Raw genomic sequence first — 17,244 nt, 5'->3', positions numbered from 1 at the left:
CTTAAGCCATACTCTGATATTTCTCAAGCAGTCTTTTTCTTAGTTTGCCTATTTATAAATTTTAGATGATCATCAATGGAAATACTTTTTCATCGGTTTGTGTGTATGGTTTAGATGTTTAGTGACATTTACTGATTAAAATCAAATCCTTCTAAGCCTAATTACAGTATTTGTGTTGGAGAATTAGCTTAAATGGTAAAATGCTTACTTAGCAGATGAGAAGTAGGAAGCCGTGGAAAGAAAGATGATCTTGTTGATTATAAGACATAGGACTGGGAGTCAGACCTTGGTTCAGTTCCTGGCACAGCCTGCCAGCATGTGATCCTGGGCAAATCGGTTAATCCCACTGTACTTTGGTTTCCTCATCTGTAGAATGGGGACAATATTTCCTTAGGTCATTAATGTTTGTAAGGTACTTTAAAGTCTTCATACGGAAAGCACTATAGAAACAATGTATTTTATTTATGATGTTCCTGACTGGTTAATAAAGAGAAGCAGAAATCAAAGCAGGTACATGATCTTAAAATGGACTGGAATAGCCAAGAGGAGGGGATGAGTAGGAGCATTAAGGCATTGGTTTGTCAAGACTTGACATGAGTGGGGACTACTCACAATGCATAAAGATAAGCACATCTGTAGGACTCAGCAGGGTTGAAGCCTAAGGTTAAGATGTAGAGAGGAAATAGCATTCCCTATGGTCCAAAATGCCTGGACTTCAGGTTCCAAGAATCTGGTAGTGGCAAAAGATATAGCTACTCTGAGCAGGAAAGAGCCAGTTGTTAAAAACTTCTGGATCTGATGCATTTACGATATAACCATCTGTTGACTAGCCAGGAATTCCCACTGGACAAAGTAGGTGGGATTGTGTATCCTTATGAAGAAACAAAAGGCTTTTGAACCTCAAGGTATCAGGGAAGGTGCATACTCAGAGCTCCTGTGGTGGTGCCTCAGCATGCTATGTTATAGACAAGTTTAATGTTCTCTTATCTGGTGTGTTACTGATTGTGTGTAGTACTATGACTGTTTGTTTTCAGGTCTTCATATGAGATCATTTCTGTTGAAGTCACTCCCTCTTGGCCATTTCAGACACCGCTGTTTAATAACTTTTTCTAGGCTTTCCCTGTTTTCAATTTAAAAAAAAACCAAACAAACCAGTATTTCTAGACTGTTGGGCTCAAATTATTTTAATGTTTAAGTTATTCACATCAACTCAGGTGTTAGTATGGGCACATTGTTGATTTTGAACTGATAAGACATCTACTTAGCATTGTTATTGGGTGATGAGAGAGCAAGATGCTATATAGATGTATTGCTTTTCTAATGTTAATATATAATAGGTGGGATTTGTTCACTGCTCTTTGTCAAACTGTGTGAAATCTGAGTACATGTATACCTGGCTATTTAATTTTTTTCTGTTCTTGTATATTTCTAATTTTTGTTTTGTTCCTTCCTTTCTTTTCTTTTTTTTCCCTCTCATACTGCCCTGTGAGTTTGTTGTTGGGTCTGAAAAGGTAGGCTGTGATAGATTATATTTTAAAATGAGTTAGTTTTCATGTGCTGCCTTTCCATTCTGTGTTCATTACATAGTTGAGTGTTGCTTGTATATGTTTGTTTTCCAGTACAACTAAGAATTACTGCTGGACTGTTATCATGGGTTCACTTCTTTTAGCATATGGCAATTCTATTTGGTGGCAATGCTGGAATTTTTTTCGTAGAACACAAACAATTTGCTGAGATGGCTGCTGGCCTCGGGAAGCTGCTTTATTTTGTAAACTCGAAGCAATGAAGCTATTGCCTGTGTTTATTTTCAAAATTAAAATGTTTTGTCAGTGATGAAAATTAAATGCTGTAGCTGGATTTTTAAAGGCTCAGTAATGTTATGAACAGTGAGATTTGTTTTTTTTGCATGCTAACCAGAATTGGGAATTGATTGAATTTGGTGGGGATTTTTTTTCTTTTGCAGCATTTTGCATGAAAACTTTGCCAATTCATTTTGCATGTTTTTTGAACCGTCAGTTTTGTTTTCTGACACTTTGAAGAATAAGGAACTCCTCCAAACTTTTTGCTAAATGGTTTGTGATTAAATTTACCTCTAGTTTGAAATGTAATGATTTAACACTTTTTTGCCCATTCTGAATTTTGCACATAATTATGGCAGGCACCTAGGGCAATTTTAGCTGGAGACAGTAAAATAGGGTGGAACAGAGCAATGCATATAAAGTCAAATGCATGGCTGCAATATATATGCACCATATGTACATGAGATCAGGTGGGGATGGAAGTGGCCAGGACTCTGCCTTCTGCTTCTATCCGCAGAAGTGGTACAGAGGTATGTATTGTGTCCTGCACATGCCAGCTGATGAGATGCTTAATATTAAACCAGAAATGTGGACACCTAGAATAAGGTAAGCAAGTTTGATGGAGGTATTATGGTGGCTGTTAGTGGTAACTGTTTTACTGTGGTAGCAGACAAGCAGTCTGTTTTCCACCAGCACTACACAGTGCTTCCAAAACAATATTGATTCTTACTACTTAAGAGGATTTTGTTCCTTAAAAACATAGCAGCTGCTGCATAAAGATGGAACTATAGTTGAAAGCACATTGTAAGCCAGCCTCTCAGTAGTCAACCACATGTAACTCTAGTGAGTGGGGAACATTCAAAGATGGAGGTTTTGAATGGTTGTGTGAAGCTATGAGGTATCCCATAAGACCATGTAGTCATGGAAGGCAAGTTTGTAGAAATTTTGGTGGTGCCCAGAACCCGCCCCCCCAACTCTGCTCCCCCCCAACTCTGCCTCCACCTGCCTAAGGCTCTGGATGGCGTTTCAGGGGAGAGGTCTGGGGTGCAGATCCTGGGCTGGGGATTAGGGTGCAGGAGGGGTGTTTGGGAAGGAGTTTGGGGGGGCTGGGGCATGGAGTGGGTGTGCAGGAGGGGGTGAGGGGTGCAAGCTCGGCTGGGGGGGTGTAGGAAGGGGGAGGTGGTGCATGCTAGGGCAGAGGATCAGGCTGCAGGGGAATGTGGGTTGGGGCTGAGGATGAGGGGTTCATGATACGGGGGGCTCAGAGCTGGGGCAGAGGCTCAGGGTGTGGGGGGATGAGGGCTCTGGCTGAGGATGAGGGTTTGGGGTGTTGGGGAGGCTCAGGGCTAGGGCAGAAGAGCAGGGTAAGGGCAGCCTGCCTTGCCATTTTCGGATGGCAGGCGCTAGGACCCTTGGGCAGCAGGCAACAGTTCTGCCGGGAGCTGATCTGCGAGCAGGGAGGGATGCGGCGGAGGGGGGACACGGGGAGGGGTGGAAGGCGGAGGCCGGGATCTGCGAGCAGGGAGGGACGCGGCGGAGGGAGGACGCAGGGGGAGGGGTGGAAGGCAGAGGCTGGGACCTGCTCCAGGCAGGGACGTGGTGGGGCGGAGCGGTGGTGGGAGACCCGTGGGGGCTGGAGCCGGGGCCTGATCCAGGCAGGGCTGGGGGAGAGACCCAGCTCCAAATATTGCTGGAGCAGGGCACCCGACCCTGAATATTCCTGGAGCCCGGGCACCTCGAGCCCATATAACTCATTGCCTATGCATGTAGTCCTGTAAGTGACAACATCCTTTATGGTTTGGGATAGGATTAGTGGACGTGCTGCCACTTGCCAGTATTTTTGGGGATTGGGGTGCTTTTTCATCTCGTGTCTTCAGCAGTCACTGTCCATCAAAAATCTTGGATTGCCTTATGGGGAAGAGGAAGAGCAAGCAAGTACAATGGCGCTCTGCTCATGCCACTTCGTCTGAGAGAGCATAGAAAATGACGTCTAACCTCTGTCACTGTGTGGGAATTGGCTTAGACCACAGGGAACCAGAACCCTGGTGACTCATAATCAACTAATGCATCCAGGAAAAAAAAAGTTATAACCTCCTTATTATATTGTAAAATTTTGCATCAATTTCTTCATCTCAGGCCTCATAGCATCAGTAGCTGGGACAAATAATTTATTTCATGACTGTACACTAGAGGAAATCACCAAAACGTGATTTTTAATTTTTTGCTATATATAAATAAAATGCATTTGATAACAGACGACAAGCATTTTTTCAGTCTAGTTCTGAATTAATGTTTTTATTGACCCTTTTTGTAGCTGGGTGACTTTAAAAAGAAAACCAGACAAAAACCCCAAGCATCTAGTGAATTAAGTTTTTTATCATCTGTATGTTGAGGGTGGATCTTGTTTACATGAATGTTCACCTTTTTGACTTGGCAGAGACATTTGTACAGTGTTAAAGCACAAGTTGGAAAAACTGCACATTGTTGTAACAACAATAAAAATCGTTCACTTGGATAACTTAGTTCTTCATAAACAACAATGAATTACAGATAGTTATTTTAAAATGGGTGTTTTTATTGGGGACGCCTCTTACTATATATAAAAAGAACAGGAGTACTTGTGGCACCTTAGAGACTAACAAATTTATTTGAGCATAAGCTTTTGTGGGCTACAGCCCACTTCATTGGATGTATAGACTGGAACATACAGCAAGAAGATATTTATACATACAGAGAACATGAAAAGGTGGAAGTAGCCATACCAACTGTAAGAGGCCAATCAAATGAGAGGACCTATTATCAGCTGGAGGAAAAAAAAAGTTTGTAGTGATAATTGAGATGACCCATGGAAGGTGTGAGGATACTTAACATGAGGAAATGGGCCATTACACTAATTCAATCTAACCATTCCCAGTCTCTGTTCAAACCTAAGTTAATTGTATCTAATTTGCATATGAATTCAAGCTCAGCGATCTCTCTTTGGAGTCTGTTTTTGAAGTTTTTTTGTTGTAAAATTGTCACCTTCAGGTCTGTCACTGAGTGGTTAGAGAGGTTGAAGTATTCTCCCATTGGTTTTCAGTGGCACTCATGCTGCCCGGGTCCTGGCCACCAATTCGGGGGGGGGGCTCTGCATTTTAATTTAACTTTAAATGAAGTTTCTTAAACATTTAAAAAACCTTATTTACTTTACATGCAACAATACTTTAGTTATATATTATAGACTTGTAGAAAGAGATCGTCTGAAAACATTAAAATGTATTACTGGCACATGAAAACTTATATTAGAGTGAACAAATGAAGACTTGGGACACCACTTCTGAAAGTTTGCCGACCCCTGGTTTAGATGTTAAATTCCGTTTTTTAAAACGTTATCATGAATTGAATTTAGTCATAACAAATCCAATTGCTGCTGTTACAGGCATAAATCTCTGCTAGTCTCATGTTTCCACACAATTTTACTGAGTTTTCCTCTTTTTTTCATAGGGAAGTGTACCAGTTCATACAAAGTGCTCTGTAATTTTCCTGAGGTCCCTGTTACACTCTTTCAAATTCTTTAGGGCTGTGGTTCTCAAACTTTTTCTTTGCGGACCACTTGAAAATTGCAGAGGGTCTCGGCGGACCACATAATGATCTTTCCAAATGTTTGTACCATCAACTAGCTATTGTAAAGCACTTTGCATAAAAGTGCTATATACATTTTTTAAAATTAACTTTTTTCTATAAATCACACAACACATATTTTAATATCAGTAGTCTTACCTTTCTAATGTGATGGATGTGGCCCATCCCCCCCGCCGCAGCAGCCCCTGAACTGGGCCTAGGGGGGAGTGAAGGGGTTCACCCCTGTCATGGCAGCCCTTGTAGCCACAGCCCTGGAGCTGGGAGAAGTTGCCTCTTTGGCCGCTGCAGTCCTGCATGTCCCTAATTCCCCCCCAACCCCTCTTCTCACCCCACTACCGCCTCCTCCCTACTCTCTATTCCCTGCGCGCCCCTCCCCCCCCGGCCACCACCTCACCTTATATATGCGTCTTCTCCAAGGTCCAGGCACCATATGGCTCCACTAGTTAGGTGGGTGGCCCTTTATTTTCTCGTGTGCAGCCATGTAGGCATGCACCTTAGAGGGAACTATCCACAGCGCACGCCAGTGGAGCTTGCAGACCACTGGTAGTCCGCGGAACGCAGTTCGAGAATCTCTGCTTTAGGGTTAGTCCGTATATATGCTGTAAATCTTCGCTAACTTAAATTGGATTCTGAAATGAAAACTTTATTCCTATTACATTTAATTTTTTAGATGGCGAGGTTTGATTTTTTATATGAAAGGAGATCAATTTGTATAGTCTCAATTAACTGACCTTGGGGTTGATGGTTATTTCATTTAGTTCTTATGTAAAAGAGGAAGAAGAGGAAAGACTTAAATAGCTTGGAGAAATGTAACCTTGGAGAGAAGATACTAGAAACACTGAGAAATGTATTTGAATAATATACTCATATTGGAAGAATCTCTGATGATACAGCACTAGGATTTGTGTGTACTTACAAAATTAATGTAGATGAGTGACCGTTTTATTCAATCTTTCCAATGGAAAAAAAGCTTAATTACTGGTGGTGCAAATATTTTCAGTCTATAGAATACTTAGGTGTGTCCTTGAAGGCAGAACAGAATGTGCGGATATTTGCTGAGGGACTCTGAGGGTATGTCTGTGCTGCAACTAGACACTTGTGGCTGGGCCGTGCTAACTGACTAGGCTTGCAGGTCTTGGGCTCTAGGGTGTTTGTTTGAAGTGTAGACTTCTGGGCTTCATAGGGTCCAGCCTGAGCCTGCAAGTCTACACTGCAATAAAACAGTCCCACAGTCCAAGCTGAAGTCTGCTGACACAGGTCAGCCACAGATTTTTATTGCAGTGTAGACATACCTTGAGAGAAGTCTCTTCTGAGAAAGTGAATGATTTGCCTCCTGTCTTGAAGCATGATGAGTCCCTAGGGGCAAGTATATATTTGTTACTTTGCATCTGTTCCATTCACCTACTTGTTTCTGAGAAGTTCTGGTTAAGGAAGGCTAGTTTCAATACTACATCAAGAATCCATTATCCAGATTAGTTACTTTTCTAATAATTAACTCTATTGAAGCATCTATTTAGTTTAAAATTTTCCACAAGCTGCCTTGTTCCTTGTAGTTTCCTTACTTGGGTGGTTGGGGAGAGAGATGGGGACTGAATGCCTTGTGGTGTTCTGTAGCTATTTTTCTAGCTGATCTTTTACTTAGTGATATAGGTGGACTTTGAAGCGAATCCCATTCAGCTCTTGGGATGTTGGTCACCGAGGCTGAAAGTGTGAGTAAAAGTGGGAAGATGCTTAGGTCTTCAGCAGATCCATAGATAATCCATCCCCTCACAGGAAAAAGTTGTGTGCTATTTTAACAGGCTGTTAGTTCTACAGAGCAAATACACCTCTACCCCAATATGACGCAACCCAATATAACACGAATTCTGATATAACGCGGTAAAGCAGTGCTCCGGGAGGGCTGGGCTATGCACTCTGGCAGATCAAAGCAAGTTTGATGTAACCTGGTTTCATCTATAACGTGGTAAGTTGTTTTTTTTGGCTCCCGAGGACAGCATTATATCGAGATAGAGGTATATTTAATTAATAAAACGTGAAAAGAATGATCTGCCTATTTCTATTAGCATTTTTCTCTATATATTTCATAATTTACAAGTAAAATTATTCTCTGAAAGGAAGGCTTTCAGTTTAATCTATGTACAGCAGTGCTGTATATTCAGAATATGTCTATATATCTCATCAATATTTCTTGAGGGTGTTTGGTCTTTATTTTTCATTTTGCCCAATACACTGGTTATAGTTGATGTTGGGCTGTTTGCTCAGTGATAAAGGATGGATTGCCATTGTGATGGGTTCGGTCACAGAGATCCCCTTGGGACTGTCACCTGATGTGCTGAGACTACCTCTGAGCCTGTCTTTCTCTGTCAGTTTGGCCTCCAGAACCCTGCCTTTTTGAGCCAGACATGCCAGTCTGTTCCAACACAGACCCAGGGTCTGAACTATGCCCCCCAAAGCTGCAGACTTAACTCAAAATAACTTAGCAAGTGCTCCTGTATCTAGCACCCAGACTCAGCTCCCAATGGGATCCAAACCCCAAATAAATCCATTTTACTTAGTATTTAGCTTATATAGGGTAAACTCATAAATTGTCTGCCCTTTATAACACTGATAGAGCGGTATGCACAGCTGTTTGCTCCCCCAGGTATCGGGGGGAGGGATAGCTCAGTGGTTTGAGCATTGGCCTGCTAAACCCAGGGTTGTGAGTTCAATCATTGAGAGGGCCACTTAGGGATCTGAGGCAAAAATTGGTCTGCTAGTGAAGGTAGGGAGCTGGACTCGATGACCTTTCAAGGTCCCTTACAGTTCTAGGAGACTGGTATATCTCCAATTATCACCTAAAAATATGCAAGTCTAAGCCTAATACAGTAGTAAACTGAATACAGGAAAATCTCACCATCAAGGATGTCCCAATAAGCTTCTTTCACAGACTAGACTCCTTCCTAGTCTGAGCCCAATCCTTTTCAGACCAATGTTGTGGTTTATGGCCTGGGTCCAGCAATCACTCACACCCCCTTAGTTGTAGTCCATCTCTTTGGGGTGGAGAGGCCATCTATTGAGCCAGCTGAAGACAGAATGGAGAGGCTTCCAGGGCCTTTTATATTCTCTCTCTTATGGGCAGAAACCCCTTTGTTCTTCTCTGCAAAGTCACAGCAACAAGATGGAGTTTGTAGCCACCTGGGCAAGTCACATGTCCATGAATGATTCAGGTTTTTGCAGGCCGACACCATTGTTTACATGTTAGTTTGAACGTTCCAGGAAAGCTCAGATGTGGACTGGCATCTCCCAAAGTCTATTGTCAGTTAAGTGTTTCTTGATAGGACTGTTCCCCGTAAGTGCCCATTCTCAAGAAGCTGACCAAATGCTTCACTGAGGCTACTTAAAATCAAACACATTGAGATACAAGTACGTAGCCAATATTCATAACGTCAAATACAAAAAAGATAGACATACAGACAGCATAATCATAAACAGTGAGTTACAAGCTTTCTATAGACGCCTTACTTGACCTCCTTTGAACAAGATTTGGTGTAACTATAGGACCTTGGTTACAACAATGATCTACATGGTCACAATCATGTCAATAACGTCACAGCCATGTTTAATGTCTCAGTGACACGTAAATAGAGAGGGAAGAATAAAAACAAGTAACTCAGTGCTTTCTCAGCTCATAGGATGTAGGTATTGTGGGAGTAACTATACACTATCTTTTATATTTCAGACATTATAAGAAACGTTGTCAAGGTCGGATGCGGAAACATGTTGGTGATCTGTGTCTACAAGCTGGGATGTTACAAGATTCCTTGGTACATTATCATATGGCTGTGGAACTTCTGCGTTCTGTAAATGACTTTTTGTGGCTTGGAGGTAGGCTTAATTGATGCTGATAAAACACAAATGATTTAAGATTCTAGTATGAAGCAAATAACTTTTTTTTTGCCTTCTTGCTGCAATATAAAAAGGCAGCAATTAAATGCACTTAAAAAGACACTTAAAAAATCCAATAAAATGTGACTTGAAAATCAAGCCAAAAGAATTAGTACGTGACTAAGAATGCAAGGAAAATACTATTTGTTATAGAAAGTGAGAATTTAGCATATTTGCAATATAAAACATGGGCTTCTTTAGTAAAACTATATTATGCATGACTTGTGTAATAGCTGTTTTTAAAAGGTGATCTTAGTCCTCAGGTGAATAGGTGTGGGGAAAAATGTTTCAAATCTTGCTGGTATGAGGCATAGTAAAGACTGGATGAAAAAATGTATGCTCCTGTGGCTGCCAAACCCACATATATTTAACTTACATTCACATACCGTCACTCCTTTCATATCATGCAAATCAGTTTTGGCCCCTAGGCTTCATCTTTTTGCAGGTCTCTTTTTTTCTTGTGCTGCTGTTGCTTTTCTCCTAGGTGCACAAGTGGTCATTGGATGCTGAGCTGCTGATTCTCATTCCTCCATAGAATCACAGAAATTTAGGGACCTCAGTCCATCATCTAGTCCAATCCCCTGCTGTCAAGGCAGGACTATGTATTAACAAAACCATTCTTGACAGATGTTTGTCTAACCTGTTCTTAAAAACCTCTGATGATGGAGATTCAACCTCCCTAAGCAATTTGTTCCAGTGTTTAACTACCCTGACAGTTAGGAAGATTTTTCCTAATGTCCAATCTCAACCACCATTGCTGCAATTTAAGCCCATTGCTTCTTGTCCTGTTCTCAAAGGTTAACAAGAACAATTTTTCACCCCCCACCTCTTTGTAACAACCTTTTATGTACTTGAAAACTCTTATCATGTACCCCCTCAGTCTTCTCTTCTCCAGACTAAACAAACCCAATTTTTTCAATCTTCCCTCATAGGTCATGTTTTCTAGACCTTTACATCGTCCATGTAGGGAAATCACTAGCAGCTCTTGCTGCTGTGTTCTTTGCTTCTCCTTCCACTCCTCTTAAGATATGTATACACTTTGAGCTGGAGATGTAAATTCTGGTGCAAGGACACATACACATGCTAGATCTGATCAAGCTGTTGTGCTAAAAATAGTGTAGCTGCAATGGTTCAAGTGGCAAAAGGGGCTTGCCACTTCAAGTATGTAGCCATCCAAGATGCTAGATATGTACTTGGGGTGGCTAACTGCTCACACTGCCATACCTACAATCTATTTTTAGTTCACTAGCTTGATCGGAGCTAGCATGCGGTATGTATCTTTAAGCTGGAATTTGCACCTCCACCTAAGCGTAGACATAACCCCCCCTCCCTCGGCACATCTTTGCTTTATTTTACTTCATGGCTCCCCTCTTGCAACAGACGTATCAGCTTCAGCCACTCTACTTACTGTCTTTTTCCTTTCACTCTTGAGAAAGGAGCAATGATGCTTAGAATGTTCTGTTCTAGCATGGGAAGGAGCCTGACAAAAATTTGTATTCATGAAGGGTGCAGAGGTATATATGCATCCATACACGTTACGCTTGATGCGTATCATTGGCAGCGGCAAGGAGGAGCAGGACTGGCCTCCCCACTGCCCAGACAGGTGTGGCCCCTCCTTTATGACAGAGATTGCTAAAAGCATCATGATGGAGGGATCATGGGACCATAATCAAGAGAGTTGCATTGTGGCCCCTGTGCACTGAAGTTCAGCACTACTGTGGTCCCTCCATCGTGACGGAGGAGCTGCAGAGCTAAATCTGGCTGGACACACTGAGCAGTCCACTTCGTCAGATGCATAGAATGGAACATATAGTGAGGAGATATGTATACATACAGAGAACATGAAAAGGTAGGAGTTGCCAAACCAGCTCCTAAGAGGCTAATTAATTAAGATGGACTGTCAGCAAAAAACTTTTGTAGCCCACGGAAGCTTATGCTCAAATACATTTGTTAGTCTCTAAAGTGCCACAAGTACTCCTGTTCTTTTTGCAGATACAGACTAACATGGCTGCTACTCTGAAACACTGAGCAGTGGGGTTGACAGTATTTGTCCTCCTTGCCACTGGTGTGGTGCTGGCTTCTGTACCAGGGCTTCCCCCTGGGGGCCTGCCTGGTCTTGCTCCATTTCAGCAGCCCATGTTCCTTCTCACTGATGGGGAATGAGATTGTACCTGGGTGGGACATGCTTGAAGGGGACCGAGTGTGGTGTGAACTCAGTAGGCGCAACAGGGATGGCTTTGCAGGGATTGATGCGTACCATGGAAAAAAATTTCTGTGGGTGTCCCGACAGAGTGAGGGTTTTGAGACTCTGTTTATAGGATTATAAATTATAATACTTGATATCATGTGATGAATTGATTCTCTGTTAAGTAAATATTTCTTTATCTTTAATCTCCAGCTGCTCTTGAAGGTTTATGCTCAGCATCAGTTATCTATCACTACCCTGGTGGCACAGGAGGTAAAGCTGGGGCTCGTAGGGCACAAGGTAGTTCTCTTCCCACTGAGGCAAGCAACAGACACCGACCAGGTAAGCCTTAAATGGGGCTTCTGCTCTGACTTTTTTCCCCAGATGTTTAGTAATGACAACCCTTAATCTATAGTCTCTCCACTCCCCCTCGTGTGTAATAAGAATTTCACACACAGGTAAAAATGGTATTAAACTGAACTACATTTCTTCTTTTTGTGAGAAGATTTATTTTTAGTATAAAAATCCAATGGTTTTGTAGTGATATTAAGAGAGAATTTGTTCAGAATTTCTCTGGTTGTGTGTTTAAGACCAAGATTCTACTTAAGATTTGGTGAAAATCATTCAGCAGGGAAAAACTCGGGCAATTTTGAGAAAATATATAAATGGTGTGAGAGGACTATATGAATTGATAAGGATAAGAAGGGTATGTTCAATATCCAAGGCTTTGGTGTTCTTTATTCAAGGACTTGTTTGGAAGACCGTATCACTTTCTTTAAAACTTATGCATTATTGGCAGAGTATATATGCAGTTACTTGTATGAATTATAATACTCTAATATTGAAGTGTAATTCATATCAATTTTAAACAAAGCCCATTTAGTAGGTCTTTTTATTAAAATGTTGGTTGTAAAATTAAACACCAGTCAGGAAACTGACAACTTGCCATTGAAAGGCTTTTGTATGCTTTTTGTAAATACTTTAATTGTATAGCTTTTATGAAACAGGTTACCTTCCTTGGAGACAGGTATCAGAGGGGTAGCCTGGATCTGTAAAAAGCACCAAAGAGTCTTGTGGCACCTGTGGCAAGTAATGATGAAGTGAGTATTCACCCACGAAAGCTTATGCTCCGGTACATCTGTTAGTCTTTAAGGTGCCACAGGACTCTTTGTTGCTTCCTTGGAGAGAGTGCCTGCTAGCTATTTAGAGTTTAAAAAACAAACAAACAAAAAACAATCCCCATTCCCTTGTTTAACAGCTAATCATAAATTCTTTTTAAAATTGTGATCAGAACTAATTCCATCTTGTAAAAAAAATAGCTTTGCTTAATATACATATCAAAACTGGCAAACATTTATTTTGCATTTTCAAGGGATGAATTACAAATTATATGTATTGACACTTCAACTTTACAGTAAAAGAGCATATTTCAAAAGATTACACCAGGTATTCATGTCATTTAAGTAAATAAAGTTTGTCCAGCTAGTCCCATAACCTCAGTGGTTCTCAAACTTTTGTACTAATGACCCTTTTCACGCAGCAAGCCTCGGTGTGCGACCTCCCCCTTAATAGTAGTAATAAAAAAGTGTTTTTAATTTATAAACATTTAACACCATTGTAAATGCTGGCGGCAAAGTGGGGTTTGTGGTGGGGGCTGACAGCTCGCGACCTCCCATGTAATAACCGCATGACCCTGAGGGGTCCCAACCCCCAGTTTGAGAACCCCTGTGTTAGTATGCGTCTTCCAAGTTGGACAAGATGATATCCCACTCATCAAGCACACAGTTGTGGCTCTCTTCACCTTCTCAGCAAAGATATAATAGTAGATGTTGCAGTGAGGTCTCGTTACTAAAACTTATTTTTACAAAAGTATGTTATCATAATTCATGTCAGAATAACTGAACAAAATACATTTTGTGATTTATTACTACTTTCTTCATTTGTTTTGTAATTTAATAATTTGCAGTGTCTTCCAGTCACTTCTGCAAGTTGTATATTTAATACACTGGTAAATATAAACTTCTTAAATTTCTTGTTAAAAGCTTTCCAATAAGCCACTCTCTGCATCAAGTAAACATTCATAGAGACAACTAGTGTTTTAATTTAGTCTGTTCTCTTCACTCCATACCTTTCAGGAACACACATCTTAATCTAGAGCTGTTATTTTACAGTCCACAAGATCTCATCACTAGCCCTAGTTATTATCACTGTCATTTTGAGGTCTAAATAGTTGGATTCTAATCTTTGTCGGAACAGCTACTATATCCTGATCCCAAACCATCTCTCCAAAAATTATATATAAAGGTCTGATTATAACACAAACATTTTTGTATCTTTCTTCTCTAAGATTTTCTGATTGTTGTTTCCTGTTTAGTACATACTGTTTGTGCAACTTCCTCTGTCTGAAGTATCTTACTTTTTTCAGTTGCCTTTCTATTTGATTTCTTACATTTTTAAAAGTGCCAAGTAAAATAGCCTTATAGAGTTAGGTATAGAAAATTTAAATTCAGTTTTCCTGTAGCTTTTAAATTTCTAGTTTACCTGTCTGGTCTAGAGACTGAGAATCAGTTTAAGGAAGTACAAGCTATCGGATAAAGAACACACATAGTTTGGGGCTATTGAGCCCTCTCTTCACATTTCAATTATCTTTTGCAGGGTTGAGAGCAACAGGATGCTGTATCTAATTAAAAAAAAATGAAGTCACTTCTTAAATACAATCTCCTTTTTCCATATATTTAACATAAATGGCTTGAGTGTTGGGTAGGCCTTACACAAAACATCCTATATTAGAATCTCATGGACTACCTCTACATCTGAGATGTAGAGAGCGTTTCTTTCTGCTACCCAACCTTGACTGAAGTCTACCACCAACACGTATTCAGTTTCTGAAGAGCCGTGCTCTGTGATGGTAGAGTCATTAACAAAATCTTAAAAAAAAAAAAAAAAAGGATGATCTTTTTAAAGGAAGTCAGAAGACATTAAAGTATAAGGGTCCTAATGGTAGTAATTGTGTGGTAAATACACTACAAGCACGTATAAGTACACTGTGTTATGGAAGCTTGCTAACAAAAAGAAGGGAGGGATGACTAAAAATTAAGATCTAGGATTTGACTTTAAAATATTAATTCTTTTGGTTTGGTCTTAGAACTAGTCATAACTTTTTTTTCTGATGATATATTTTTAAAAAAGGACATTTAATGTAGGTACAAGATATGGTAAATGTGTTGTAACCAAACGACAATTGTTGTGCTGTGACTTCAAATTAATCAACTATTGTTTTAACAGCAGTGTCTGTGCTAGATTTTAATAATTTTCCTGTAATTCTGCTTATGACTGACAATAGTTGTAAAATATATTGCAATAGCTTACTTTATGTTGGCTATATTTTTAAGGCTGAAAAAATCATTTTTTTTCCTCCTAGGGGCACAAGAAGTTCTCATTGACCCAGGTACTTTGTCTTTTTGCTTGTTTTCTGACAGTAAGCTTTTTTTTTTAACTTGTTTTGCATCTGTGTGGATGATTACAGCTAAATTTTCAAAATTGGTTCAGACTTTGTGCCTCAGTTTTTGGTATCAGTATATAAAGTGTGGGGCTGATTTGACTCTTAGTTTTGTGGATGCTCAGCACTTCCGAAAATCAGGCCCAAGATATATCAAGTCACTTATCCAAAAGTTGATAGGCATTTTTAAGAAATTGAACCTGCGACTTTGTCATGATCATATGGATTTTGGAGAACACGGTCTAAATGACATCAGAATGGCTAGAAATCTGGCTTAACTTTCTCTGTCCATTTACTTTCAAGAACTCCTTGATTTTTTTTTTCCAGTTATATTTTTAGTAATGCTGTGAGGTAGTAGTCTTAATGCCTTTTTCTAGAGCAGTAATGTTGACTTTCCTCTGTTCTAAATATAGTGTCTTCCTAGCATTCTTATTCCTGTGGGTTTTTATTTCTGTTTCAATAATTACTTTGCTCAAACTCTGAAGCAGCATTCAGTTTACCACCAAAGGCTGTTGATGATAAAAGATGATTTACAAATTGTAACTTGTGTTTATTAGACCAAAATTATGTGATTTGGGATTCATTTATTTAGTCCATTCGCAAGGTGTCTCTTGAGACATCTGAGTATCAGACAACAAAAACCAAATAGAATGCATTAAGATGTAAATACAGTATTCACCTGGACACTATCACGACATCTGTCACTATGACAAACCCAAAAGCTGTGATGCAAGCCACCCAACCCATTTCAGTGAAGTCTTATCCCATTTAGCAATATGAATAGAAGAACAAAAAATGAACAGGTATAGAGTGGGTGTGCGGCAAATATGATTCAGAACAGACAAGTTGAAGAAATGAGACTTGCAGCAGACCCTAAAGGCAGTTTGTTGCATAAGCAGTAATGAAAAAATACTTATACCTTGGTGCTCTGTGGCACTTTGCAACAAAAGGGTTAATTGCTTCTTTTAGATATAGTTAATTATAATTTCATAATTTTCCTTGCCCTCAGTTAATGTAACATGAAACACCTTAGCAACGTATTTCAGTTTTTCATAGGCAAATAAGTTGTTTTTCTGGGAACAATTGTATTAAAATGAAGATATCCAAAATAAACTGAAAAAGGGCTGTTTTATATAGAAATGACAGTAGGAATGTACCTTTGTTTTAAAACGAATATAGATTATAAAGGCTGTCGTTACTTTCTTAAAAAAAAAAGATACAGCGAAACTGCCAAATGGATCACCTTAAATTGAAATGACCATTTAAAATAGTTTCACTGTTTGAAGGTTTATATTTAAGTGAAGATCACATTTCTCTATATTCATGACAGCTGTTCATGGCTCAATTGCTTAGAATAAAATGAAAAATTGTCCACTAGTTTTCATATGAACAGTATTGTATTTGTTCCTATATGATGTTAGCGCTGCTTTGTAGATGTCTAAACAGTGTTCATGTTTTGGTTTAGGGATTCTTCAATAGCTTCTATTAAATAAGCTTTCTCACAAAAGCAATTGATGTAAAAGTGTAAGACCTCCATTTTCTCCTCCAATTCCGCAGTTGGAGGGGAGCCTGTACCCATGGATTAAGCTTGGAGGCATAAAAGGGGAGAGTGCTACTTCTGCTTTTTTTTCCTCATGGCTTGTGGAAGCCAAGTTGTTTGCAGTAACTTAAACTGTACAACTTCTTATGGAGGATCCTACATGTCCAATTCAACCTCTGTTACTCTGTTTCGGGAAAGTGTAAATTTGACTGGAATGAAGGAAGCAGTGTGTGATCTCTTTTGAGAGAAGAACATAAGAATGGCCATACTGGATCAGACCAAAGGTCCATCTAGCCCAATATCCTGTCTTCCAGTGCCAGGTGCTTCAGAGAGAATGAACAGAACAGGAAATCATCAAGTGATCCATCCCTTGTTGCCAATTCCCAGTTTCTGGCAAACAGAGGCTAAGGACACCATCCCTGCCCATTCTGGCTAATAGCCTTTGATAGACTTGTCTTCCATTAATTACCTCGTTCTTTTTTGAACTCTGTTAATCTTGGCCTTCGCAACATCCTCTGGCAGAGAGTTCCACAGGTTGACTGTGCATTGTGTGAAGAAATACTTTCTTTCTTTTTTTCTTTTTTTTTTTTTTGGTTTTAAACTTGCTGCCTGTTAATTTCATTTGGTGATCCCTAGCTCATGTGAGGAGGAGGAGTAAATAACACTTCGATATTTA

General features: G+C 39.9%; 1 protein-coding gene across 2 annotated transcripts in view; it reads left to right on the top strand.

The window, feature by feature from the left end:
* Positions 1-17,244, top strand: part of TRAPPC9 (trafficking protein particle complex 9) — a 742,651-nt gene that overhangs the window by 23,307 nt on the left and 702,100 nt on the right. For both annotated transcript variants that reach the window (XM_030546427.1, XM_030546428.1), the window contains exons 3-5: positions 9,139-9,284; positions 11,743-11,871; positions 14,951-14,977. In XM_030546427.1, coding sequence (XP_030402287.1) covers positions 9,139-9,284; positions 11,743-11,871; positions 14,951-14,977 — 302 coding nt within the window. The remainder of the gene's footprint in view (positions 1-9,138; positions 9,285-11,742; positions 11,872-14,950; positions 14,978-17,244) is intronic.

This window comes from Gopherus evgoodei, unplaced genomic scaffold (genome assembly GCF_007399415.2).
Source record: "Gopherus evgoodei ecotype Sinaloan lineage unplaced genomic scaffold, rGopEvg1_v1.p scaffold_44_arrow_ctg1, whole genome shotgun sequence".
Lineage (NCBI taxonomy): Eukaryota > Metazoa > Chordata > Testudines > Testudinidae > Gopherus > Gopherus evgoodei.
This window is presented reverse-complemented; position numbering and strand designations above follow the sequence as displayed.